We start from the raw sequence: 26,257 nt of genomic DNA on the forward strand, positions 1-26,257 counted from the left end.
ACTGACCTCTGCCTCTGCCCCTCACCTGCAGCCGCCAGCAGCTGGTACCTCGAGGCCAGTAGGTCCCAACCCAAGCCCGCGGGCATCCCCAGCCGGCCTGGCCGAGACACAGACTGTGGCTCTAGCGGGAGGTGCCTGAGAATCTGCCTCTTGACGCTTTCTGGGGCAGCAGCCGCGGCCAGCCAGGGCCACGCCCCGAGCCTGTCTGCTCCTCTGTGCAGTGGGTGACGCGGTCGGGGGGATGGGGCGCCCACCTCGGCACTTCTGGTGACCTCCACAGCCCTGTCGCAGGTCCTTCGCGTCCCACGGCTGGAGGGGGACCCCAGCAACCCTGGGCCCCTGAAGCCCGGGGACAGAGTGGTCCTGCCTGTGCCCATGTGCCCACGCAGAGGGTGCGGACGATGGGGACGGGCCCAGGGTCTCCTGGCCGCCCAAGCCCGCCCGCACCGCAGCCGCCCGCCGCCCACCGGCAGCTCAGCCCACGGGACCCCGGCGCAGCCCCGGGCAGGCGGAGCTGTGTGGGCTGTAGTCTAATCGCCTTTCAGCAGAGACCCAGCTTCTGCAGAACCAGTGCCTTTGTGGTTGGAAAAATGTATTCGAAGCCCCTTTTCTGCGATACAAATTAGATACAGGATCCCTTTTATGAAGATACTAATTAAGCGGGAGACAGCAGCTCCAGGTTTTTTTCCATTGTTCTATTTGCTCAGGCTTTCGCTCCTGTTTATCACCCTCAGCGCGGCGGTAAATACAGTCCTGGTCTGCAGAGGCCTCGGTGGCCAAATAGGGGCCCCCTCCGCCAGCTGGGGCAGGAGAGGCCCAGCCGGGCATCTCTGTGCCCAGAGGGCCAGGGGGAGGGACTCTGGCAGGCCTTTGGGGACTGGCTGGTCTCGGGCACCGGCTTAGTGACCGAGGTCCTCTCCACGAGGGGACCTGCTCCCTGCCCACTGCTGCCCAATACCCCGAACAGCCTGGGCTGGCCCGCGGGTCACCACCAGTCCTAAGGTAACACGGGGCCCCGTGCTGGGTTCGATTCCCGTTCCACCACCACTGACCAGCTCAGGCCTCCGAGCCTCGGTTTCTCCATCTGTAACGTGAGGTCCCGGACCTGCCTGCAAGGGTGGCGGCGGGTGGGCTAGGGCGGAGGCTGTGATGGAACAGAGCTTTTGTTAACGTGGTTCCCTGAGGGGACCCCCACGAGGCTTATGCCGCAGCCCTGCCCGCCAGCACCGGCCCGGGCATGGGTGTAAACAGGGTGTGGTGGCCGGAGTTCTGGGCGGGGGCAGGAGCTCTGGCGAGGCGGGCACCGGTCACGAGGGAGGGAAGAGGACAGGACGGAGACAGGTCACCCGTCCCCAGCCCTAGGACACACGGGGGGCGGGCCCGGGGTGGCTGGGTGTGCCAACCGACCCCTCCCGCCGGGGACTCTGTTTTCCAGTCCTGTCCGCACATTTCCGGGTCTGTGAGCCGTACACGGACCACAAAGGCCGCTACCACTTCGGCTTCCACTGCCCTCGGCTCTCGGACAACAAAACCTTCATCCTCTGCTGTCACCATAACAACACGGTCTTCAAATACTGCTGCAACGAGACGGAATTCCAGGCGGTGATGCAGGCGAACCTCACGGCTGGCTCCGAGGGCTATGCGCACAAGTAAGTGCCCGCCGGCGCCCCCCCCCCCCCCGTTCCCTGGGCACGGTCGGGAACCACAGCGAGGATGGGAGGGCCTGGAAGGGCCTGGGGGGTCTCAGGTGGCCAGTTTTCCCACCTGCTCTGCCCGCTGAGCGCTAGCCTTATCTCATCTGATCGTGCCCATGTCTCAGGCTCTAAAGTGAAATGGGTGGAAGGGCCGTGGGCCTGGAGCACCCCCCGTGTTCCTTCCTTCACTCTGTTCGACGAATGTTGACTGACACCTGGACTCAGGTAACCCCTACGCAGCCCCTTCTGGAAGGGATTAATACACCAGGGCCCTGGTGGAGGGGAACTCGAGGGTGAAGAAAGGAGTTTGTAGCAGTGGCCGTGGGAATATGCTTAGTGAAGGCAGAGGGTGGACACAGCACCGACTCTCGAGAGTGAAGCTGAGCTTCTCTTTATGGTTGAGAACATTTGTAGTTCTGCTATAGTAAGCGAGCTGCTTACAGCCTTGGCCATTTTCCTTTTGAATTTGTGGCTTCTTATTTGTTTATAAGAACTCTTTATATATGAAGGATATATGAGACCCAGATATATTTTCTGGGCATGTCTTTGAATTTGTGATGCCTTTTCTATGCTTAGCTTTTGTTCATTTTTTTATGTCTTCTGGGTTTTGTATCATACTGGCAGAGGCTTTCCCTACTCTGAGATCATTAGAAAGTCCCTCATTTTTCTCTTCCTTCGTTTGTTTTAAAATTTACCTTCAAATCTTTCATCATCAGGAACTTCTTGGGAGGGGTGTAAGTTTCGAGGTAGGTATCCAACTGTTTTCCCCCAAATGAGTAGCCAACACCATTCATCGAATTACACATCTGTTCCCCATCAATGCTGGACGCAAACTTTCCACATGCTGTGAGTGGGCCACTGAGTGTCTGGGAGATGGGTGCTTTCTCACGGCAAACATTGACCTGTCACTCAAGTGCCAGCCCCTCACTATGGTAACGACTGTGGCTTTTGCTGTGTTTTAATGTCTTCTTGGTCTATTTCCCCCGGCTCTTTTGTCATATAAATCTCAGAATTGAAATTAGGGTCTCCCCTCCCCCCAAAAAAGTCCAGTTAGTGTGTTTTACTGAGAGTGTCTTGAATTCATGGATTAACTCAAGGAGGCTTGACAATTCATGTTGAATATTCCTGTCCAAGGCTATGGTATGTCTTTCTACTTTTTTCAATTTTCTTTCATAACATTTTAGGGTTTTCTCCCTATAGATATTATATATATTGTTTGCAATTTTCCTTTTTTATTTTTCTGTTCTAGATAAGGTCCTTTCTTCCACAAGATCTTCTGAGATGTCTCAGTGACTATTGCTTAGACAATAAAACCTAATTCCTCTTTATATGAATTTTATACTCAGCCACCTTACTGAGATTTCTTATCTTTTCACTTGATTCTCTTAGATTTAATTATGCCATTTGCAGAAGAGAACATTACCTCCCACTTTCCAATTTTCCAATCTTGTTTTTCTTGTCCAGTCATGTTGGCTAGTGCCTCTAAACCCATCTGTAAAATTTGGGGGTAATCTTATTTTCTTCCTGACATTTATGGGAGGGCTCCAGATATTTCCCCAGTAAGCCTGAGGCTGACTCTTGGGATGGATGTATATTTTTTACAGTAAAACGAATCCACGTGGAAGGTGTTTTAGTTGAGTGACTGTTGAAGGTATTCGAAGCCCCATGGGAAGGTGGTGGGGTCGGGGTCCAAGCCCCAATCTCTGATGTTGGGGTTCGAAGGCTTTGCCATTATGCAGTGCTCACTCGCTTGGGGAGCCACCTCTCCCCTCCGGTCAATTAAGAGGTATCGACTCCCGACTGGTCCAGATCCCCCCTCCTCCCCAGGGCTGGCTCCCCAGCCTGCCTTCCTCACATGCACGGGTGCTTCCCCTGAATATCTTGCCATCTGCTCAGGTCTTAGAATAATTCTGTGTGTGAAGCTGTTCAGCAAGCCCCTCCCAGCGCGCAATCGGGTCTGGAACCTGACCCAAGCCTTCTGCACCCAGAGACTGGATCCCTGGGGAGGAGGCGGTGCCGGGGCTGGGTCAAGACCTGGGTGGCAGCGTGTCCTGGCTGCCAGCCCAAAGCCAGCGGCAAAGAAGGCTGGCAGGGCAGACAAGCTCGCTTGAGCCCGGGCGGCTGGTGCCGGGATCCTCGTCCCAAGCCCACAGGTTTCTATAATCTGCACGTTTGCACAGGATTTCGCACGGAGTGCTCCGGCCCAGCAGCACAGAGGGTCCCCACGGCTGACGATGAAGTTAGCCCCCATATAAAGGCCTCCCCTGGGGAGGGACGGAACTGGGGAAAAGGCTTAGCCGCATGTCATCCTCGTGCCTCAGAGCACGTACAAAGCCTGTTTTACACACGAGGAGGGGGCGCTAGGCGAGCTGAGTAACTTGCTTGCTCAAGGCAGCTGCCAAGAGTCCCCCCAGTTCTGGAAACCACTTTGGTAGATCTGCCCCCACCCCCCGATGTCAGCAACCTGAGCTGAAGAAGGGAGACGCCTGGGCCCCAGCCATGTAGGCGCGGCTGCCCTGGACACTATGGGGTGTTCAGCCTCCTCCCTCCCCCTGCTTTTAGCCAGCAGCTGTGACAACCAGTAGTGTTCCCATATGGCCAAGGATGGGGGTGCAGGATGGCCCCCTCTGAGCCTCCACGCTGGGGGGATTCCTCCCAGTTATTCTCCAGGGAGCTCCACACCCTCCCCTTCCCGCAGACACGACAGGCCCAGAGAGGCGGGCGCCTGCCCCAGTCACAGAGCGCCCACACAGTGGGGAGTGCCCCTCATGCAGACGCCCCTGGCAGAGCGTGGGGCTTGACTGTCGCGCACCCAGAGGTTCTGAGGCGCGTGGGCGCCGCAGTCCAGAGGATGGAACGTCTCTGGGCAGAGTCCCTGTGGCCTGAGTTGAAGGGGAGCCCTGGCAGACGCAGGAGAGCAGGTGGGCTGCGCTTGGGTGTCTTGGGCTGGCAGTGGAGGGAGGCGTAAGGACTGCTTCTGAGGGTAGCGAGGGTCCCAAGGGCTTTAAGCTGGTTTGTGTAGCCTGGAAGGTGCTGGCGTGAGGCCTGCCAGGACCTGGGACACTCCAGAAGCCATGATGGCAACCTGGGAAACATTGGGACCCCGTGGAGGGACGGGGCCAGGGTACCCTGGATATGACCAAACCAGACCTCAGCTCAAAGGCCCTGAGAGCCGCTTCCAGGTGGCTCCCGAGCCCAGGGAGACCAGGAAGCTGGGCTGGAGCCTTGCATCCAGGAGGAGCCTACGGCAGAGAGGGGTCACCCAGAGGGCGAGCCTCGGCGGAGAGGCCAGAATGGCCGGTGAGGGGGCCTGTATGGCCTGGGACTGCGGGAGCATGTGGAGTCCACCTCTGGGGCCCCCTGGCCAGGACCCCTGTGTTCTTACATCACTGGCCACTCTGAGAGGGAGGAGGAGGCTGGTGGGGTCGCCAGTGCTGGTCGAGGTGCAGACCCAAAGGACCCCGGAGCCCTGGTCCTGGCCACTGGACCCTGCCCCCAGGGTGGTTCACAGAGCCAGGACACCCCAGCACCCTGCAGGCTCTCGGCCGTCTGTGGCCCGAGGAGAGGACCAGCGCAGCGTGCTCCCGGGGGGCTCCGTGAGGAGCCCAGGGCAGGTCAGCAGCGAGGGCCGCCTGGCTCCTTCCACCCCACCCACCCTGCCCGCGGCTGCCCAGGAGGCTGGGCCAGAGCGGGAGGAGAGCGCGTCAGGTGACGGCTGCATTTGTGTTTGCGGGAGGAACAGGATGTTTGTTTTGGTTCTGACTGCCTGGCAGAGCGAGGAAGCTGCCTTGCCCGCCGCCGTGCTGCCCACAGGCCTCAGTGTTCGGAGGCACACTGCTCCCCCTCCCTGTACCTCCGCCCTGGCGACTCACATCCAGGCCCCTGGACAGGCAGGGGCTCTGTCCTGGTCCCCAGTGGATAGGGTGGGCGGCTTCAGCGGCCAGTTCTGTCTGGAGACCTGGGAGGCCTCCCTGGTGGTGGCGGGTGGCCTGCAGCCCTGCCCTTGCTTGGCGGTCCCTTCAGGCTCAGAGAGGGGGAGAGGGGCTGCAGGGAGGTGGAAGTGGCCGCAGAGGCCTGGGGGAGGCACACGGTTGTCGCTCTTCCCGTGGCCTCACTCCCTCCTCCCAGACGTTCCGTGCTCAGCGCTGCAGGCCAGCCCCCGAGCAGGACCAGAAATTTCCAAATGCTCAACCGCACCGGGCCTGGCTGGGTGTAAACCTACCCGCAGTCCGCTGGTGGACGAAGAGGCTTTCGGATCCGCGCCTGACCTGAGTCCGCCGCCGCCGTGGGGGAGGGTCGGGCACCCTGAGCCCGGGCAGCGAGGGGCCGAGCTGGCTCCTTCTCACGACACAGGACTGATGCCGGAGAGGGTGTAACCTGCGGCCCAGGGGCCAGCACAGCTGTGTCCACCGCCCGGCCTGGTCACGCCAGGCGCTGGCGCCCCCGAGTCCCCGGGCTCACACTCACGGCCCTTGGGTCCCCTGCGGCTCTGCGTGGACCCTCCATGACCCAACTGATGAGGCCCTGCCCCACCCCCAGCTCAGGCGTGCCTGGTCACAGCCCCTCGGCCACGGCCACGGCATTTCTGCTCATGTTTTGCCACCAGAGCCGCCCTTGGGCTGAGCTGTTGGCAACGGGGTGGGAAGAGGCGCAGGGATGGGTCTTCTGGGCTCGGTGGCCGCAGGACACGGCGGGAGGACTGTGGCAGGGCCCCCACCACCCCACGGGCGTCCAGAAACCCCCAAGGGGTCCAGGGAGGGACAGGCTCAGCCAGGGCTGGGGGGAGGTGCTGCCATGTGAAGGGCTCTGCGTCACTGGCCCAAACCCAACGCTCTTCTGCTGCCCCGGACACCCTGGTCCCTTGGTGTGGCCTTGCGTGGCTCCGAGCCCTTCTTTTCCGGGCCCTCACTGAACCCTGTCCAGCCGCAGGATGACGCGCCAGGCGGGGAGAGCCGCTGTCCCGCGTGACGGACGAGGGGAGCAAGGAGGTTCCGAGATCCGAGCTGGGGTGGGCGTTCTCGCCCCCTGACTGGGCCCAGACCCCGGTGGCCGGGACGATCGGCTGCCACGGCCAGCGCAGGCCACTGAGAGGGGGTTCGTGATGAGTGCGTGGGTGAGGCCAGCCTGACCCCTCCCAGCCCACCCAGCCAGCGTGAGCCCCGCAGCGCGCGGCCGGGCTCCTTCCTGACCGAAGGCCTCCAGGGGACGACTCTGGGGTGGGGGGACCCGCCCCAGTCCTGCCGTGTCCCGCTGCCGCCAAGCCCAGAGGGGTCCAGTGAGACTCTGCCACCAGAGAAGGCTTTGTTTGTTGCGTGGGAGACCCCAAAAGAATTTGAACCAGTAAATATCCCAAATACTCTGAAAAATCGCTATTGGTGGCTTTGGCTGGCTTCACGCTTGCTCATAAAACTGCCTCTATTTTATCTTCTGCCATTTGCAAAGCACACGCACAGCAAAGACCCCTGCATCTGGAGGAAATTAATTTCCAGATCACATTTTAAAAATTAAATTTGAAAAGCCGGAGTATGCCCAGCAGCCAGCATCGGGGGCGTGGCCAGCAAGGCAGAGCAACTGCCTGGGGACAGTGTCCACGGCCTGGGCGTCCCAGCCGCTGCCACCAAGGGTGGTCTCCCTTGCAGGATGGGGGGTGGGGATGTGAGCCCCTCCCTCCTCTGAGCGGAGGCGGGTGGCAGCTCATCTCCACTCCCCCTCCCTCCAAATGCCAACCAGAAGCTCAGAGGACCGCAATGCCCTGAGCCAGCACGTGTGGCCATGGCAATGCCCAAATGCCTGGCGGCCCCTGGGCCCCGTCCCTGATTCTTGGTTGCAGGTGAGCCTAGGCCAGCAGGCTCACCAAGCAGGTGGGGGAATCCCTCCCTAGACATTGATCCTAGACTTGCTTGACCTTGGGATTTCCCTGATTTCAAAACTCTGTGGTCACATGGGCCTGGGTGCCAAACCCAGTGCAGTCACTCCCCAGCTGGGAAGATTTGGCCCATGACTTTGCCATTCTGCGCCTCATTTGTCAGTGGGTTTGTTGCAAAGATTCGGAAACACAGGCCTGGCATAGTGTGAGCTGATCTTACTACCGTTAGTGAACATGCACGTCAGTGATAGAATCTAGTGACGAAGTTATCACTCTCAATGCTACCTGTCACCAGCTGACTCGGGACATCAAGGAAGCCTTCCCGGAGGAAGTGACAGTTAAGCTAAGACATGGGGTCCAGGCAGCTGGGTGCATGGGAGGTCAGGTGTGAGTTCCAGGCAGAGGAGGAGGGCAGGCCAGGAGGCGCCTTTGAGCTGGGACCAGCTCCTCTCAGGACCAGGCTGGCGACCACCCTGGGCTATGCAGCTCGGTGGCTCAGGAGAATGTGCCCTGGAGCCAGACTGCTGGGTTGCCATCCTGGCTCTGCCCCTTAGCTGTGTGGACTTAGAGTCCTAACTCCTCAGAGCCTCAGTTTTCTGCCTGTGAAAGGGGCATGGTGATGACCCCAGGGGTGCTTCCTTCTGGTGTCTTTGGAGAGGGGGTGCTATGTTGAAGCGCATGGAGTCATGCCCCCCACTGCTGACCTCATTAGTTCCCCGTCCCGGGGCTCCCTGCCTGGCCGGGTCTAGCCACTCTGCCAGCAGGTGTCACAGACTCTGTCTCCATGGGGCAACATCTGCAAACAGCTACCCTGCCTCCCCTTCCTGCACCCCTTCCTCAGCCCCCGCAGCTGCTGCCATGGGAACCACTGAGGAAAAGCCTGGAGCTCACAGCAGTTCTGTGGGGGCTAAGGGCTCAGCTATGGGGGAAACAGGAGGGGTCGGGACTGGAGCCTGGACTCCTCTGTCCACCCAGCACTGCTGGCCCCTGTTCCCTGGCAGAAATTCCACATCCAGATGCCTCTGGGCAAAGCCAGTTTGCCCTTGAAATAAGGCAACTAGAGACCTTGCTGTCAGTCATTCACACCTTAGCACTCACAGCCCAGATCAAACAGCAGAGTTGGGCCAAGGAGCAACCAGAACCAGGTCCCCGGCCCAGGCCTGTGCTCCCTGACTTCGTAGGGGCTCAGGGACCTGCAGAGGAACACAGGACCCAGTCTGAGTGGGAGCCAGGCAGGTGCCCCTGCCCCCATGGGAGGTGTGGTGCCAGCCTGGATCCTGCTCGGCCTCAGAGGAGCCTCCTCTCTGCACCACGTCGCACCCACCGGAGCCAATACCTGTGGGGAGGGGCGGGGGCTACAGAGGCCCCGGGAATGATTAGTAAATTGGGCCCTTTGGCAACCACAGCCCCTGGCTGGCACCGCTTGGAGCACGCAGCCCCTCCACCCCAGGCACCTGAGCAGGGACACTCACCCTGGCCTGGGGTGAGGGACAACAGACATGGGCTGGGACACGGCCCCGGCTTGAGGGGCCTGAGGGGCCTGCCCAGCCATGTGGGTGTGACAGCATGTCCAGAGGGCTTCTCGGAGGATGTGGCCCTCGAAAGGGGCTGGTGGGAGTTAGGCAGGGGAGGAAGGACGCAGGGAAATGGAGGCAGCCGGTGCCAGGGCCTGGTGCGGATGTGGGCACAGAATGAGCAAAGGCCCAGAGGGTGGCGAGCAGGGGGCACTCACAGCAGACGCGGCTAGAACTTTCGAGCAGCACCGAGCCGGGGGTGGGGGAACGGGCAGGTGTTCATGAGTCTGAAGTCCCTTCGAAACCACCTGACAGCATGGGGTCCACTGAGGTCCCCATCCAGGGTCCTAGGGGAGATGCTCAGTGGGGTGCAGGGTCCTGGGCAGTGGACTCCAGGATCTGAGAGGAGGCAGACGCACGCCCCTGCTCCCTGGGCCCCCCACACAGCCCTGCACTCTCTACTCCACAGCATGGCCTGTCCAGCCCGCTCAGTCTCTCTGTCCTTCCCCAGCAACTACACCGCCCTCTTGGGAGTGTGGATCTACGGCTTTTTCGTGCTGATGCTGCTGGTCCTGGATCTTCTGTACTACTCGGCAATGAACTACGACATTTGCAAGGTTTACCTGGCGCGGTGGGGCATCCATGGACGGTGGATGAAGCAGGACCCCCGGCGGTGGGGCAACCCTGCCCGGGCACCGCAGCCGCAGCCCCAGCCTCCCCCGGGCCCCCAGCCACAAGCGCCCCAGGCCATGCACACGCTGCAGGGAGACACCCACAGCCCGCTGCTGCTGACCTTCCAGAGCTCGTCGGCCTGGTGAGTGGTCGCGGCGAGGCCCAGCCGCCCTGGGTCCCTTGTCTTTGATGAGCTTACAACACACCTGACCATGCTTATTGCTGTGTTTGACTCGTTGGTCACTTGATGTTTTGCTTATCTTGTTTGCCAAGAAGGATTTGAAGTTGTCCATAGTAACCACCCATGCTGGACAGGAAAGTTGAAGTGAGAGGTAGAAACAGAGCTTAGATGCAAACTTTGCAAATGTGTCGCAGTTAGAGGCTGGTGTGAGGGCTGCCACCACTAAGCATTAAATGGAGTTGTGGGTTTCCTGGCTGCCAAGGCAAAAGGGGAAAGTGGATGATTTTCCAACTTTTCCTGTTTTGGCCAAAGAACAGGGGGCCTGGGGGAAAAGCTTTTTCAGTTTAACGTCAGAAAATAACACACTGCTGGGCCCCTTAAGTCCTCACGGGGAGTCACAGAAGGGCATCGAGACAACCAGTGATGACTCAGGGGAAGGAAGGAAGGAAGGAAGCTGGCAGAGAGGTGAGGTCTCAGGGTCAACCCTGCTGGGTGTCTGCCAACAGAGGCAAGTCACCCTTCCTTTACCTGCTGTACCTCTCATGTCTGCCTGGGTCTGGTCAATAGCAAGTGGGGTATTACCCAACCAGGGGGTGCCTGGGCGGTGCAGAGCTGGAGGGGGGGTCTGTGCATTTTGGAGGATTCCACTGTGCAGCTGGCCAGGACCAAGGCAAGGAGGGCAGATGCCCAAGCCCAGGGGTTGTGTGTAGGGTTCAGATTGTGGGGGTGGAGCTGCACCCGTGGGTCTGTGGGACTTGGGCAGATCACCCCCAATGCTGGGTGCTGAGCCCAGCCTTCAAGATCCACCCCAGAGCCCCTGCCTTCAGGTACACAAATCTCCAGCAGAGTGACGACTGTCCAGTCCAGGCCTGCCTGGCAGGGTCCCAGCTCCGTGCTGCCAGGCGAGTTCCTCCACCCTCTGACCCCTCAATCCTGTGAAGGAGGGGAGAGCAGGAATGGACCCTCCCCCCACATCGTTGTCCTAAGATTAAACTCCAGGCACATAGTAGGTGCTCAGCTAACCATTGCTGTGTCCTTGTGGAGCGGAACCAAGCTAGCTAATGATCCTTACAGAGCTAGCAGGTAGTGACCTTCTCAATAATTAATGACTTAAATAATTAATAAGATGCACTTAACTCAGCTTGTGCCTATTGATTGCATAATCGCCCATCGATCGTGCCTGAGACGAGAGGCAGCCTGGCTCAGCTGTTTGACAAGTTTTGACTGAGCAGGTCCTGCGGGGGGCTGTGCGGGCTCCTGGGGACGGAGGGGTGACGGGTCTCCACCTCGAGGAGGGGGTAGGAGGGGCGCGGGCCACGCACAGTCCCGACCTTACATGCCCATCGGCCCGGCCCTGAGGATGGTGTTTCCCGGAGCCTGGGAATTGGTCAATATAAACACCTGGGCCTCACCCCTTGCCACTGCCCGGGCCTCTCTGGGTGATGCTGGCAGCTGCCGGGGTCTGAGAACCACTGGGGAATGGCGCTCCTGGTGCCGAGGTTTGGAGAGCCCCCACCCCCCGCCCTCTTCTCTCCCCCTGCCCCCCTCATTTTTACTCTCTGCACCGCCCTGTGCACCGCGGAGCCAGCCTATCCTCAGTGGCGCCAGCTGCCCTGACGCAGGCCCGGCGTGGGCAGGGAGGTCAGCTGCTGCAGCTCGGCCCCTTCCTGCACTCAGCCTCTGCGCCCCTGGGCCCCCCCCTTTCACACCCCCCATGCGGGTGGGGGGCCGGGAGCTGTGCTGCAGGGTGGGGTCAAGGACCGGGCTGCGGGAGGAAGGAGCTCGCCCAGCTCGTGGGTGGTGCTCAGGCTCTGGGGTCTCTGCGGGGAGACACTTCAGTGTGGAGCTCAGGGACCCCGCCTGTCCCGCTGGCTTCTCACCTGTGAGAAGGTCCTTCTGGCCCTTCAGACCTCCAGGGGTTTCCTGAACTTCCCAGAAGGGGCGGCTTACGCATCTCCTGCGCTCACAGGCACTCAAATCCCCTTGGGGTCTCATTAGATTTGCTCATTAGATTTGCATATTCTGGTCTGCGTGGCATAGGGCCTGGGATTCTGCATTTATAAACGAGCTCCTAGCTCTGGGAGACGCTCAGGCTGCTGGTCTGGGCGCCCCCCTTTGAAGTGCTGGGGCTGTTAGAGCCGGCGACCTGGGGTGGCCTGAGACCTCAGGGGCCCTGACTGATGTAAGGAGCCCGGGGGGCTGGGCCCTGGCTCTGCAGGCCATGGGGGCCCCTCTTTCCGGCCCCCTTGACAGGAAAGGCGCAGCTCTCCGCTGCACACCTGTGGCCAGGGAGGGCTCGGTCCACACGGCAGTGCTTCCCTCCCTGTGGCTTGGGGCCGATTTGAATCAGGCTCTGAGCGTCCCTGCAGGGATGCCCCTTCAGTGGAGGAGGGAGGCCTCAGCCCTCTGAGGCCCCCAGGCTCAAGCCGGCCTCCCCGCCCAAGAAAGGGAACGAGGTTGTACAGGTTTTGGAGCTGGATTGAGCACAAAGGACTGGATTCCTATTGGCTGACGAGCGCGCTGAGGGCAAGGGAATGTGGACCTCAGCGGAGCCACAGGCTGGCTGCGGGGCAACCCCTACAGAAGCAGGAGAGGCTTGTCTGCAGCTGGTTGGGGTTTTGAGTATCACCCAGCAACCCCTCCCTCCCCCTCCCCCATCCCCTTCCCCTGCCTGGGCCATCTCCAGACCCAGCTGCCTGGGCTTAGCTGCTTCTCTTGCCCAGGCTGGCCATCTGCAGATAAACAGCAATCCAAGCCTTACAAAGTTAGATAAGTTGTTTTTCCCTTGTGCTCCAGGGCCTGAGAACAGTTTAACCTCAGCTACACATAATTGCACAATCACACAAACAATAGTCGTGATAACACAGCCCCAGATGAACTGCAGGGGAGGGAGCAGCGGGGCTGGCTTCCCGGAGGAGCCACGCTGGGCCAGGCCGGGAGGTGGTGGACAAAGCACAAAGGTCACCGGAGACAGAGGCAACTGCAAAGTAAGGATGACAGTGACCCCTAAAGCCGCGCGAGGTCTGTGACCTTCTGGGCCCTTGCAGCCCGTGGCCTCTGCTCAGCAACGAGCTGGCCCCACCCCCCCGCTCCAGAACAGCCTCCAGTTCTTCGCAGGCCTCCTGCCTCCCCTGCGAGAGCCCGAGTCCCTCGGCCCCAGAACCCTCCTCCCGGCGCCTGGGCCAGAGCCCTGGCGTGTGGTTTCTCAGGGCGGACACCAGCCAAAGCGAGAAATGCCAGAAAACCCCGAGACAGAAAGGAGACCAAAGCCCTGGCTCCCTTGGCGTCACATCAAACGCCGAGGAGGCTTCCATGACTGGAAGGAACTTGGAAGGCAGCGAATGTTCCCAGAGGGCTGGGGTTTCACATCCTTGGGGTGCCAGCTGGGTCAGAAACTCCAGCCGCCCCCGCGTCCGCATCCCCCGTGGGGCCCTGGCCCCTCCCGCCCCGCCGGCTCACACGGGACGGCGCGTCCTCTTTCCCCAGCTGTCCCGTCTCGTCCACGTGGGTTGCTGAAACCCCAGGAGGGCGTTTGTTCAGAATCGGGGCTTCCGGACTGGGGGTACCTGGTGGGCCACAGAAAGGCCTCGCTTGCTGCTGTTGGGGGGGCTGCTGGCCCCGGACAGAGGTGGCGATGAGGTGTGAGGGGTGGTGCAGGGGGCCTGGCTGGGCCCTGGGCACGCAGTGGGGCTTGGGGCGTTGACCTCCCCCCTGGAGGGAGCCCCTTCCCCAGGAGGCAGGCGAGGCTGCTGGGGGGGGCCTCTCAGGGCAGGAGCGGAGGCGGAGGCCTAGCCCAGCGGGTTGGTCCTGGGAGGGAATTCCAGTCACAGCCGCCTGTTGAGCCCAGCTGGGCCGCGTGAGTGCTCAGCCCGAGGCTCGTGTTCCCGCCCCAGGACCTAAGAACCAGGGCTCTGTCCTCTTGACCTGCTGCCGCGTCCTGGCAGCCACTTATTTGCTCCGTCCCCATTCTCCAGACGAGGAAACTGAGGCACAGAGTGGTCACTGGCAGGCCCGGCCGAGTCCAGGCAGTCTGCTCCACCCGCTCAGAGGACCGGACCCCCTCTTTCAGACAGAAAAGCCAGTTCTTTTTCTGGAGGAAGCCGCCTCCCCCACCAACTACGGCGGACATTGCCTAAGAGGCCGGAAAGGTCCCGGAGCTCAGGGCCTCCTTCCTGCTCCGTCCCTGAGCCGAGGGCCACCGTCAGCCCAGACAGACCCTGCTGCGCCTCCTTCCTCCTCGGCCCCCCGCAGCCACGGTTTCCTTCTTCTGTCAATTTCCCATCACCAGCGCCCGCACCAGCCCGGGGTGGGCAGCGGCCCCAGCAGCCCCTCCGCCCCCCGCCATGCACAGCGAGTGTCTGGGTTTTCAGCTTTCTGGCCCAGAGAGCGCCCCGCGTTACGGCAAAGTTTTCGAAACCGCTGCTTTCGCATCTGCATTCGTTGTCCCTGGGGAGATGCTGCCCCCCAACTTGCTGACCCCTTCCCTTCCCCCCAACTTGCTGTCCCCCTCGGCGCCCGTGAGCTCCGTCAGGTAGAGACTCTCCCTCCACCTCCCCGAGCGCCCATCTCACGGCCCGGCCCTCGGCCACCAGCCCCCGAGGCTTCCCGATCCCCAGGCCTCCCTGCTACCTGCTGTTGGAAGCCCCCCACCCCCTCACTGCCCAGGCAGTGCCACCTGGGTCTGTTTGGGCAGCTCTGCCTGCTGGGCACGGAGCTACTTTGTCCAGGGGCAGGAAAGCGGAGCAGGTAGGGCAGGTCTCAGGGCAGGCAGGCCTGGTTCCAGCGCTGCTCCCTGTTTACTGAGAGCTGCAGGGCCTGAGGCGGCGATGAGCCAACTCCCTGCACCTGTGGGGCGCGTGGGGCGCTCGGCCGCAGGGCACCTCTGTCTAGGGGACACCGGAAGACCCAGCACCAGCACCCGCCCGAGCCCCGCCTCCTCCCCCACATCGCTCGGGGTGGCTGCTCCCGCCACGGAGGACGGCAGTCAGCTGTCCCCAGGGTCCACGGCGCTCTGGACGCTCAGAGTTTCAGGGGACGAGCCGGAGTTTGTGCAGAGAAAGGACAGTCCAGAGAGGGCCGCTCAGGCCAGGCTCGGGGGAGGGAAAGGGCTGAGAAGCAGGATCCCAGGGGAGCCCCGGGCATCAACCCCGTGGTCCCCAGCCCGTCCCCGGCTGCCCCTTCTCAGTCCCCCGCACACCTACCTCCTGCTCCCCCGAACTTTAGACCCTGAGGCCTTCCAGCTCCCCCCAAACTTGGGCACCCCACCTGACCCACAGCTGCAGCCTGGGCCACCTGCCCCGGACTCCTGGGTCTGCGCCCACACAGGTGTCTGCGCACCGCGTCCCGTTAGGAGACACGGCGCAGCCAGTGCCCCCAGCACAGAAGCTCGGTGCCATCCCGACGCCTCCCTCTTCCCGCCTCGCCGTCCTGTCGGCGCTGCCCGAAACTCAGCCCGAACCGCCCGCCACAGCCCAAGCCTGTCTCCGCTCCCGGATGGGGGACGCATCCGACATCTCTCCCGCCCCCCACCCCCTGGTGTGCACCCGCCCAGGCTGAGGACTCACCCGTCGATTCTCACAGACGAAAAGAGAACGTAGGCGCCCGGCAGCCCCGTCAGGCTCAGTGCTGAGCCGGGGACAGGCCAGCGGGCCGGGGGCCAGCAATGAGCCCCGGCCTCAGAGTGACGCGCCTCGCGAGAGCCGAGCGGCGCCTCTCACCCGCCCTCTCGGCCCAGGTGTCCGTATTTAGGCTGCACGCCCGCGCCCTCGGCCCAGGTGTCCACAATCGCGCTCACGCCCTCCCGGGACGCCCGCAGCCGAGGAGCCGAGACCACAGGTGCCGGCCGTGGAGGCCAGCGGCGGGAGGGCGGAGGACAGCCTGATGACTCCATTTCCCTGCACCCCAGAGCAGCAGGACAATCCTTTTTTTTTTTTTTTTTTTTTTGGCGGGACCCTCGCCGGCGGCCGGGGAACGAACCAGCACTGCAGAGGCTGCGGGCAGCCTCACAGCCCAGCGCTCAACCGCTGCGCCACCAGGGGAGGCCCGGAACAATCCTTTTAAAATACAAATCAAAACCTGCCTCGGTTCACTTTTCACTAGGAGGTGAATGCAGGACCCTCGCCATGGCCACGTGCTGCGCCTGCCCAGGCCTCCGTCCTTATTCCCCCACTTGCTTAGCTCCCCTGGACTCCCTGGGGCCTGAGGTTGCCGAGCTCCCCTACCTCAGGGCCTTTGCACCTGCACCTGCTCAGCCTGCTCCCTCCCTCCACCAGGTGCCGGCTCAGGAGTCCCCTCTGGCCTCGAATCCAGGCCTGGCAGTGGCCACAGCCCCATCCGCAACCCTCTCTTCCTGCCTCGTGTTTGCTCACTTGTCTGGTGTCTGCTTCTGTCAGGAGGCCCCGGTAGTGGAGACACTGCCCCGTGCTCGGCCGTTCCATTTCCAGCACCACCGAGCAGGTGCTGGGCGGGTGAATGTGGTGTGAGGTGCCCTCTCTGCTCCGTGCCCGGCCAGAGTGGCGCCTCCTGCCAGGTGTGTGAGCCAGTTGCGCCATCAGCACTTAGAGCAGGAGCTCTGTTGCGCGAGGAATCACTAGCCCAGCGGCTACTGCAAACCCGTCTCTGAGGCCTCCCAGCAGCCCCGCCCGCAGTCACCCAGCTCCCTTTCTCGGGGAGACCGGCGCCCCGAGGCAGTGAGCAGCCTGCCAGAGCTGCGTTGCGGCTGCATCAAGCCAGACCCCTGCTCAGCGCCGCCGCGCCCCGACTTCTGCCCCGAGAGCGGAGCCCAGCGGCAGGTGGCCTGAGCGGGCCTGGTGATGCGGCTCCCTGTGCTCCTGGGTGTTCTGCGCCCTGGGCAGGGTCCCAAGAGTCCCCCAAAGTTCAAGCGGTCTGAGGCCAGTAAGGACCAGAAGCCGCGTGGGTTCCGACTTGTCACGGGCTGGCGTAGCCGCGGGAGAGCGGGGCGGGGCGGGGCGGGTTGAGGTGGTCCCTCCTCCTGCACCAGCTGTGAACGTGCTTCCGGCCCTCAGAGGCTTCCTGGGCCCGGCCACCCTCCTTCACCTCGCCCCGAGCTGGGTCATCCTGCCCGTCAGACCTGGGCTTGGACCCGCCTCCGCTCGCTGGCAGGGACCTTGGGCAAATTAACTGCTCTGAGCCTCAGTTTCCCCGTCTGTAAAGCGGACACACGTCGACTGACCTTGCGGTGGTTGCGGGGACGAGGAAGGGGCTGGCCCCAGGGCAGGTCCTCCGGGACGGGAGGTGATGACGTGAGGTTTTTTCACGGGGAGGAAACAGACAAGGACCGACAGACCGCGCCGGGCCCCCACCATGCATTTTGTACTTCGAGTTTCTTACGCCGCCGCTTTCGCCCTTACCCCGCGTGCGGCAACCATAGATTTGCCTTCTAGCTTCACTCAATCAGTATTAAATTAGCAATGAGCCTGCGGTGATTTCCCCAAATCCCACTTTAGCAGCTACCCGTGGTCAGATGCCAGCGCCCTCCAGGCTTTACCTGGCCTGTCCCCTACGGCCGGGCACCGCCGCAGCCGCCGGGTTTTCCTCTGACAAAGCACGTGGCGGTGAGGAGAAACGGACTCCCGAAAGTCAGGGAGGCGGCCGGCACCTTCGCGGCTGCGGGTGGCCTCTTCTGAGCGACTTCCTCCGGGTGGGCCGCAGGCCGTCGCTAAGGCCAGGTGGAGGCAGTTTTGCGGCTCCTTCTCCCCCAGGGACTGTCCCCGCACCCTGGAAGCCCCCTTCGTTCTGTGTGGCTCGTGTTGAGGTGAGGCGGGACACCTCTCCTTTCGTGTGCTAATTAATTCCCCATTTATTCCACTGTGCCCCCAAGACGGGGGATATAATTGCAGCCACTTCCAGAAGCAGCATTTATTTCCCAAACTTCAGTTCCTGGCGCTCTGGTGCGCGCGCCTCCCTCGCCCCGACCACTAACACATTTTTAATTGACTTTAAATCGAGTCGCGTTTTTCAGGAGCTCAGCCGTGCTCGCAGCAAGCCTGTCTTCGCTGTGAGAGGTCTGCGTTTCCCAACACACATTAAACCCAAAACGTGTCCAAGACACGCCGGGGCCGCCTTGCACCCACTCACCAGCCCGCGCGGTGGTCAGGGATTTGGGGACCCTGTCCTTCCACAGCCCCTGGTAAAAATCCAATGATATGAACTTTTTTTTTTTTTAAGATTTATTTACACAAGCACTGGGTACAGTCAGAAGCGCGGGAGGGTGAGAGGATTCACCAGAGCCAGAGCGGGGAGCAGAGCAGGCAGACTGACAAGTACACTGCTGAGGGGAGCGGCGGGCGGCAGGAGAGGTCTGCGCGCCATGCGGGACCCTCCTCTGGTGGCCGGAGAGCAGCCGGGGATCGAACCGGCGCCGCAGAGGCCGCGGGCCGCTTCGCAACCCAGCGCTCAACCGCTGCGCCACCGGGGAGGTCCCTCCAATGAAATGAACTTTATGGTTGATCAGTTTAGCACAGAGGTCACAGGTACTGGCCCCCCGCCTGCTGCTGTCTGGGGGCACGTCTGTGTCTGGTGACGGGACCGGCACCAGGTGAGCCTGAGGCCATGCGGGCAGTGTGGCCGCCGTGGAAGTGGGCAGCACGTGCTGCAGGTCCCACCTGAGCGGTCATTGAATGCCACGGCCGCTGCCCCCGCCAGTCCCAAGGCCCAGTCAGACCGCGAGTGACCTGCCCGCTGGGCTCCTTGAGCGCTGCTGTGGAGAGCGAACTTTGAAAGCAGGATCCCAGTGTTTCCCGCGGGCACCCATACCCAGGCTCGGACAGGCGCTCTGGAAGGGAGACCCCCCCGCCAGCTCCTGGTCCTTCTGGGCAAGAAAGCAGGGAAGAGAGGAAGTGGGGCCAGCCCCTCCCGGCCCTGCGACCCTCTACGGACCCCCAGGCCTGCCGTCCCCCGGCCAGTCTGCGCACGGCCGCCGGGCACGTCAGTTCACTCCTTTACTCAATGGGCTCTCGGGGTCAGCAGGAGGCCGAGCCCTGTGCTAAGTGAGACCCCAAATAAAAGATAAAGGGGCCGCCCTGCCGGAAGGAACGGCCACCGGTGCTGCAGAAGTGGAGCCTGACTCTCCACTTACTTTGCCTGGAAAATCGACGCTTTCAGCCACGGGCGGAGCAGCTCTCAGAGAAGCTTTTGGAAAAGTCACTTTGACAATGTGCTTCCGGAAAGGAGCTCCCGGGCCCACGTCCAGGGTCCAGCTCAGCGCCTGGGCCAGCAAGGGCCTGGGCGGACCTGCGACCTCCGCACACTCGCCTGTCTGCCAACGGGGGTGTCGGAAGATGGCGCCTCCAGGAGCCACCCCAGGACGCCCCGGCAGGTGGCCCCAGCAGATGTGCTGTGTCCTCAGAGGGCGTCTTGCGCCACCCTGCACCCTCATTGGGAACCTTAATGAAAATTCCCTGACCTGGGAACTGTGGCCACAAGTGTGTGAGCCAAGAGGCCCTCGGAGAGCCTGACGGACGAGCCTGGCTCATCAGACCGTGAGCTCCCCTGGAGAAAGGAGGCTGTTCTGGGTTCCTTAGGAGGTTCTGACGGGAATCCCGTTCCTCGCTCAGGGCAGCAGCGAGGGGGAGCTGGAGGAGCCGGCTGGCCATGGAGCAGGCAGGGCTGGGCCTGTGGCCATGATGTTCCCAAACAACCTTTAGCTCGGGGCTCGTAATAAGCGGCGCTCCCAGGCGGGGCGGTGCAGGGCCGAGGAGGGGGAGCTGGCCTCGTGGGGGGTCGGGAGGCTCCTGGCTGCTTCGTCTCCATCTCCCCACACTGTTAAAACTCTGGCCTTAACAGCCGAAATATTTGCTTCCCAGAATAGATGCTTGTTGGCACGGCCAGTGTCTCCCAACGTGGGCACTCAGCTCCTGGCAGGAGGGAGCCCAGGTTTGCCCATAAACACCCTCCAGGATGGTCTCCTGCGGTTTCTGGGGCACTAAAGGTGCAGGGGGCTCATCTCAGATGGCCCTGGGAGTGAGCCCACCCTGCTCTGAGGCTGGGCCTCCAGGGCCCCGGGCACTGCATGGGGGGCGGGGGGTGGGGTGGTGAGACAAGGGCCCGGGTGCCCCCGGTGGGCTCTCGCTCTCGCCTCCCAGCTGCGTCCATGGGCAAACAGGCAGAGGCTCAGGGAGGGGGTGAATACTCTCCCCTGCAGGGGGTTCCAGAGGTAGAATCCCAAAGGACACAGCTCAGCACCCCGACCTCAGGAAGGACCCCCAAAGGGCCCCTTGCCCTGTCTCTGTCCACTGCAAGGGTGGGGCGAGGTCCCTGCAAACAAACTCACCCCACCCCCCACCCCCCGCTCATATCAGAGCTCATCCGGCCACACAAGAAGAGGGCTTCTGTTCTAGATGGTTCTGATGTCAACAGGCTGACCCTGGGTCTGCTATCCCAGAATCCACATTCCTGGAGAGGCAGCGGGCGTCGCCCCTGCGCCCTGATCGTCCCTTTGATGGGCGGGTGCAGAGATGTCCCTGCTTCTCCATCCATCCAGCTCTCCTCTCCGGCTGTCCAGACAGGAGACTCCTGTGGACCCCAGATGCCACTGGTTCTGCTCAGCCTCCACCCCCGCCCGCCAGCTGGGCCCCACCCTGTCGCCCACAGCTGGGCAACCCTCTTCTGAGCCCCAGACCCCTCCTGGACCCTCACGGTCCAGGGCGTGAGCCCCCAGCCGTCGCTCCCCGGACCCTGACCCCGCCCCCCGTGTCGGGCCCAGGCGCCTGACACCCAGATGTGCGGGTTGCGGGGCTGCCTGCCCCTCCCCCCAAGACCGGCCGCCTGTTGATGGTGCCGCCTGGGCGTGCGGCGGAGCCGGACCCCATCTCTGCCCATGGGATGTCTCCCCGGGCCCATCACCGGCTGGATCCCCACCCGCGCCCCCTCCGTGAGCCCCGCTCAGCCCTCACAGCCCAGCTCAGGCCGCTGTCCTCCTGCCTGTGGCCTCCCTGCGTGGAGCCGCCCCGTCCCCACCCGGCACAGCCTGCGCCACGCGGCCTGCGTCCTCCCTGTGCCCACCGTCCTGGGCTGGAGGGGTCGGGTCCGCCCAGGGAGCAGAGCCCAGGAGCCTCCGCCGCCCCCGCCGGGCTGGCCCCGCAGCCTGTCCCTCGAGGACAGAGCACTTCTGCCGGGCCTGCCCACCGCGGCCTCTCTGGCCTTCCGTCTGGCGAGGGGGACGCCGACTGGAGACGAGGATGCGTGTGGAAAGCACTTTGAAAAATTCATAGCAGGAGGCAAGCAGAGTCTTTATTTCTGAAGCGCAGGAGGAGGGGCCCGTGGCGGAGGCCGGATGGAAAGGACAGCGGCTCGGAACACTCTGGCATTTACTGTGGAGCGCGATCTCCCGTGAAAGCCGCGCCATCAAATATTTACCAAAGCGGCATTAAAAATTCCCCCTCAGGACAGGGCTATTTAAAGCCCCGGCTCCCCGGGAAATGTCCAGAAGTCAGGAGGGTAAGAGGCGGGCTGTGGGGGCCGCGCGAGGGCGGGAGCAACGGGGCCCCAGAGCCGCCGCGCTCCGGGGTCCCTGCGGGAGGACAGGCCCTCGGCGGGAGGCTGGGGGCGGGTGTGGGGTCTGGAGGCTTCCCGAGGGGTGGAACTGGGGGAGCAGGGCAGCCGCAGGGATGTGGGCCTGGCCCTCCACCCCACCCCTGCTTCTGACACCAACCCCATCCTCGAGTCACCATGGGCTCCCCTCCCCCGGGTCCAGCGTGTCCATCCCTGGAGGGCAGCCGGCTCCTGCGCAGGAAAGACAGCGGGGGGGTTTCTCTTAAGGAGCCAGCGCCCCCAGGACATGCAGCGCAGGCAGGGTCTGGGCTTGGCGTCCCAGTGAGGGGACTCTCCTGTACGGTGCCGCCCCACCGTGCGGCCTCGGGCCTCACCACCCAGTTTAGGGCTCACGGGGACCCGCAGCCGGCAGGTGTCAGGGGGCGCAGACACCCAGAGCCTCTCCTGCTCCTGATACACACACAGCACACACACACCACACACACACCACAACACCGCACCACGCCAGCAGAAGGCCTGTCACAGTCCCAGCTTCTGGGGATGAGGACATGGGCCTCTCTGGGCCCCTTAACGACCCTGAAGGTCTGTGCGTGGGTCACGCGTGCGGCTTTAGTGCAGCGCCAGCCTGTTTTCCAAAGAGGCCGAGCCACCCTGCCCCTCCTCTACCCCTCAGTGATGTGGGCGCCGTCCTGTTACTCCACCCGCTCCCCCCTCTCAGACACGTCAGTCCCTCTAGCCTCAGCATTTCCAAGGGCCGCCGGCGGGCTCATGGCAGTTGTATGGTGCAGTCCCCCTGCAGTTCCACTGCCGTCCTTAGGCAAGCACACCTCCTCCAAGCAGCCGCCCAGGATCGCAGCTCTTCTGGCTCAGAGCTCTGCCCTGGGGGCTCCCTAGTCCCCACTAGGGAGACTGTTGTGTCCCCCTGGCTGTGTGCGCCTCTGCGTGTGGTTCACAGCGACTTTGCCCCTAAGCCTCTCGGTGCCGGAGGATGGAGGCTCTGCTAGAAAACCTACTGAAAGCTGCCCGCCCCAAGTGCCCAATCATGCCAGCTGCTCCCATTGCTGGGCGCTGCCTGAGTTCACCTGGCAACTAGCCAGGTTTTACCACTTTACCCTGTGACTCCTCTGCTGGTGCGAGGGTGTTGCATCCCTTCTCTCCATCAGGGACTGTACATGGTTTTTTTTTTTAAGATTTATTTATTTATACAAGAATTGGGGGACATGACAGAGGCTCGGGAGGGTGAGAGGATTCACCAGAGACAGAGCGGGGAGCAGAACAGGCAGACGGACCAAAGACACTGCTGCGGGGAGCAGCGGGGAGACAGGAGAGGTCTGCCGCTCCATGTGGGATTCTCCTTGGCTGGCTGGGAATCGAACCCGTGCCGCAGAGGCTGGGGACAGCTTCACCCGCTGAGCTCAACCCTCTGTGCCACCAGGGAGGCCCTGTGCATTGTTATTCAAATCGCCAGGTGCTGGGTTTACCATCCCCTTGAGATTGCAGGTGCCAGCTGCAGACCCTTCTCTTGCCTGCGGGCCTGCTGCCCTGCTCCAGGCACCTACCTCTCTCCAGGCCCCAGGCCACCAGGCCCCTGCCCTGCACATGAGCATGGTTGCGTCCAGCCTGGAGGACACGACCTGTCTGAGCCTGGGAAACAAGGCCCCTGGGCTGGAGGGAGCTACGTGAGGTTTTGCACGCCGCGCTCAGCCCGCGCTCCCCAAGGGGGAACCCACGCACACCAGCCTTCACTGGCATGAGGAAGGATCGTCCTTGCCACTGCCCCGGCCCAGGGTCACGTTCACGGCCTTTATCCCCGCACAACACGCCACCCACTGGGCCTCTGAATGGCCGTGGCCAGCTCTCGGGGAGGCCCGCGTCTCCCCGACTCTGCTCAGGGCCCAGGGATTTATTTCTTCTTTTCTTCCTTTTACTGGTTTTAAACTCACTTCAGGTTGAGGTTGTCAGCTGCTTTTCCTTCTTTGGTTTTATTTTGCTTTCGTTTTCTGACTCTTTGAGTTGTGTAGTTAATTCCTGTATTCTTATTTACCAACGTCAATATTTAAAGCTATAAATCTTCCTCTGAGCATTCTGTTGGCTGCATCCCACAGGTTCTGAAATGTATTATTTTTATTTCGAGTATCGTCTAGATATTCTGCACTCTTGATTTCTTTTCATGTTTTTGCTCTTTTTGGCTTGAGTTATTTTAAAGAGTTTTTAAACTTCTCGGTAGTAGAGCTTGTTTTTTGTGGTTTTATTATTAATATTTTAAAATTCTGTTATATTGTGATCAGAGAATGTTGTTTTTACTTTTTGAAGTACTTTTTGTGTGGCTGATGGTCATCTCGAGTGTCTTTCTTAGATTCTAATACCCGCCAGACCCTGTGTTATTAATTCCACTGTTTGACTCCCTGCAGCTACCTTTTTGGCAAGTTCACCTGTGATGTCTGGGGAGAAGTGCAGAAACGCACTGACACTGGGCATTCTCTCTTTCTCTTCCTAAATTTTCGGCCACTCTTGTGTTACGAATGTTGAGGCGACGTTATTTGGTGCCTCCGCCTACTATTGTTTTTTTTTAAATTGTGGTGACACGCGTAGCAGGAAAGTTACCATTTTAACCATTTTTCAGTGCCCGGTTCGGCGGCGTCTGCCCACCCGTCTGTGCCACCCTCGCCGGAACAGTTTTATGATCTGGCCGTGCTGCCACAGTGAGCCTGTCTGGATCATCGCGCCTGCAGGGGTTTTGTTGGGAATCCAGCCTGGGAGTCGTTTTCTTTTTAGTGCCAGTGTGTCTGCTTCCCTCACGTCTGCTGATATGACAGCGCAGCTGCTCCGCGTGCTGTCACCCGAGCTTAGGTGTGCGTTCTGCTCTCACAGCTCTGTGGAGGGCGTCCGTCTCCCCGCGTTTTGTTTCGCGCACGTCTTCCGACAGCCGGGGACGCTGTGGTTTCGGCCTCATGGTTTCGGCCTCATGGAAGTCTCCGGGACGCGCCTGTGGTGGGATGCCCTTCACCCTTTGTGCAGCTGTTTATCTCTATTATCCACAATGTCCAAACCCTTTCTCCAATAGATTTTCGTTGATTCAACTATATTATTTTTTCTAAAAACTATTTTTGTAGCTTTGTAGCTCTATTTTCTGAAAGCTTTGTTGTTCTAATTTGTAGAGCTTTGTAGCGCTGAATTCCTTTGTAGCTCTAATTTCTGAAAGCTCTGAGTACCTTGCCAGCCCCCGTCCACGAACAGATGACAGTTTACGCGTGTCCCCGCCCTCCGGCCCGCCCACTTCTGTATCTGTGTCAGGTCCTTATTTCTCTTTGCTCTTCTCCATTGCAGTCACAGTCCTTAGGGTTTTTTTTTTTTTAAGATTTATTTATTTATTTATACATGCACTGGGGACAGTCAGAAGCGCGGGAGGGTGAGAGAATTCACCAGAGCCAGAGCGGGGAGCAGAGCAGGCAGAAGGACCGAAGGACACTGCTGAGGGGAGCAGCGGGCGGCAGGAGAGGTCTGCGTGCCATTGCGACCCTCGCCAGTGGCCGGGGATCAAATTAGCGCTGCAGAGGCTGGGGGCAGCTTCACAGCCCAGCGCTCAACCGCTGCGCCACAAGGGGAGGCCCACAGTCCTTAGGGTTTTTCCCTCTGACTGGTCTCCAGTTAATAGATCTCAGTGCTCTTGCTGGAGGAGCCTCTCAGGAACGGCCAACCAGAAGGGATTCCCAGGACGGGGTGTGAGGACAGTGCCTTGCCCTCCCCGAAGGTGCCACCTTCCCCATGTTCACCAACCTGGAAACTTTCCAGGCCTCATCTTCGGGGGTTTAATGGAGGTCTTAGTTCAACTGCTGGCCCTTGGTGGATGGACCCAGAACCCAGCCCCACCCCCTCCCTCTGAAGATCAGGATGGAAAGTTCCAGCCCTCTGGCCACGGGCCTGGTTCTCTTGGTCACCAGCCCCCAACGCAGATGCTTTCAAAGTCACGTCATTAACACAGCAAAAGACACCTCCATCTCATCACTGGGAATTCCCAGGATGGCGGGGCTCTGTGCCAGAAACCAGCTATCTATTTCTTATTATAAATTACAGTATCACAGGTGACCATACGATTTATCATCCAAAGAAGAAGGTGAAAAGGAAATATTAACAATGAGGTGAGAACAGCACGGTTAGCTGGAACCGGCCAAGCCACTGTCCATGCGGGCGGGGGCCTCTGGCTGGCCTGGAAGCTTCCAAGGCCCGCAGAGCGCAAGCGTCTCTTCTAATAATTGGCCGACTGACGCGCTCGTCTTGGATTTTCTATGTAAATTATCTTGCAGTTTGGAGTCCTCTGCTCTACCTGAGGCTGGACGTTTCTTATCTGGCCTCCCCGGGGCACTAGTGTCCTGGACCGTGCCGGAGCAGCTGGCCTTGCTTTCCAGTCTTACAGCCAACCTTCTCAGTGCCCAGAAGCGAGGACAGGGCTCACGGCAAGCCTGGCCGGAGGCCAAGGGCCTGCCCCCTGCGGAGACAGCCGGTGACATTTTGTTTCCTTCTGCTTCCCCAGAAAACCCTTTTGCCTCAGGATGCGGGAGGTGAGACCCGGAGCTCCCGGCACAGCCTCCAAAAAGAAGCACTTGGCCAGACACCAGGAAGCCAAGGCGGCTGCAGCCCAGGGGGACACCCGCCGTGCCCAGGACCACCCGCCACGGACTTCCAAGATGAGGAGCGAACTCGGGGCAAGGCTGGGGCGCAGGGGAGGGTTCAGAGCCGCCCATCCACAAGCAACAGTCCCATCTGGGCTGGCGGCTCCTGAGAGGTGAGGCCGCGGTGGACTCAGGATGGCCGCGCCGAG

At 61.3% G+C, this 26,257-nt stretch overlaps 1 protein-coding gene across 3 annotated transcripts in view; it reads left to right on the plus strand.

Annotated features, from left to right (window-relative positions):
• SHISAL1 (shisa like 1) overlaps window positions 1-26,257 on the plus strand; it is a 45,064-nt gene extending 18,807 nt beyond the window's left edge. For 2 of the 3 annotated variants that reach the window (XM_054695985.1, XM_054695986.1), the window contains exons 3-4: window positions 1,436-1,649; window positions 9,586-10,198. In XM_054695985.1, the coding sequence (XP_054551960.1) occupies window positions 1,436-1,649; window positions 9,586-9,892 (521 nt within the window). In that variant the 3' untranslated portion in view covers window positions 9,893-10,198. Of the gene's footprint in view, window positions 1-1,435; window positions 1,650-9,585; window positions 10,199-25,969 lie in introns of those variants that run through there. The other variant, XM_037513401.2, reaches the window with a different exon arrangement.

This window comes from Talpa occidentalis, unplaced genomic scaffold (assembly GCF_014898055.3).
Source record: "Talpa occidentalis isolate TD23 unplaced genomic scaffold, MPIMG_talOcc4v2.1 talOcc4.16, whole genome shotgun sequence".
NCBI classification, from domain to species: domain Eukaryota; kingdom Metazoa; phylum Chordata; class Mammalia; order Eulipotyphla; family Talpidae; genus Talpa; species Talpa occidentalis.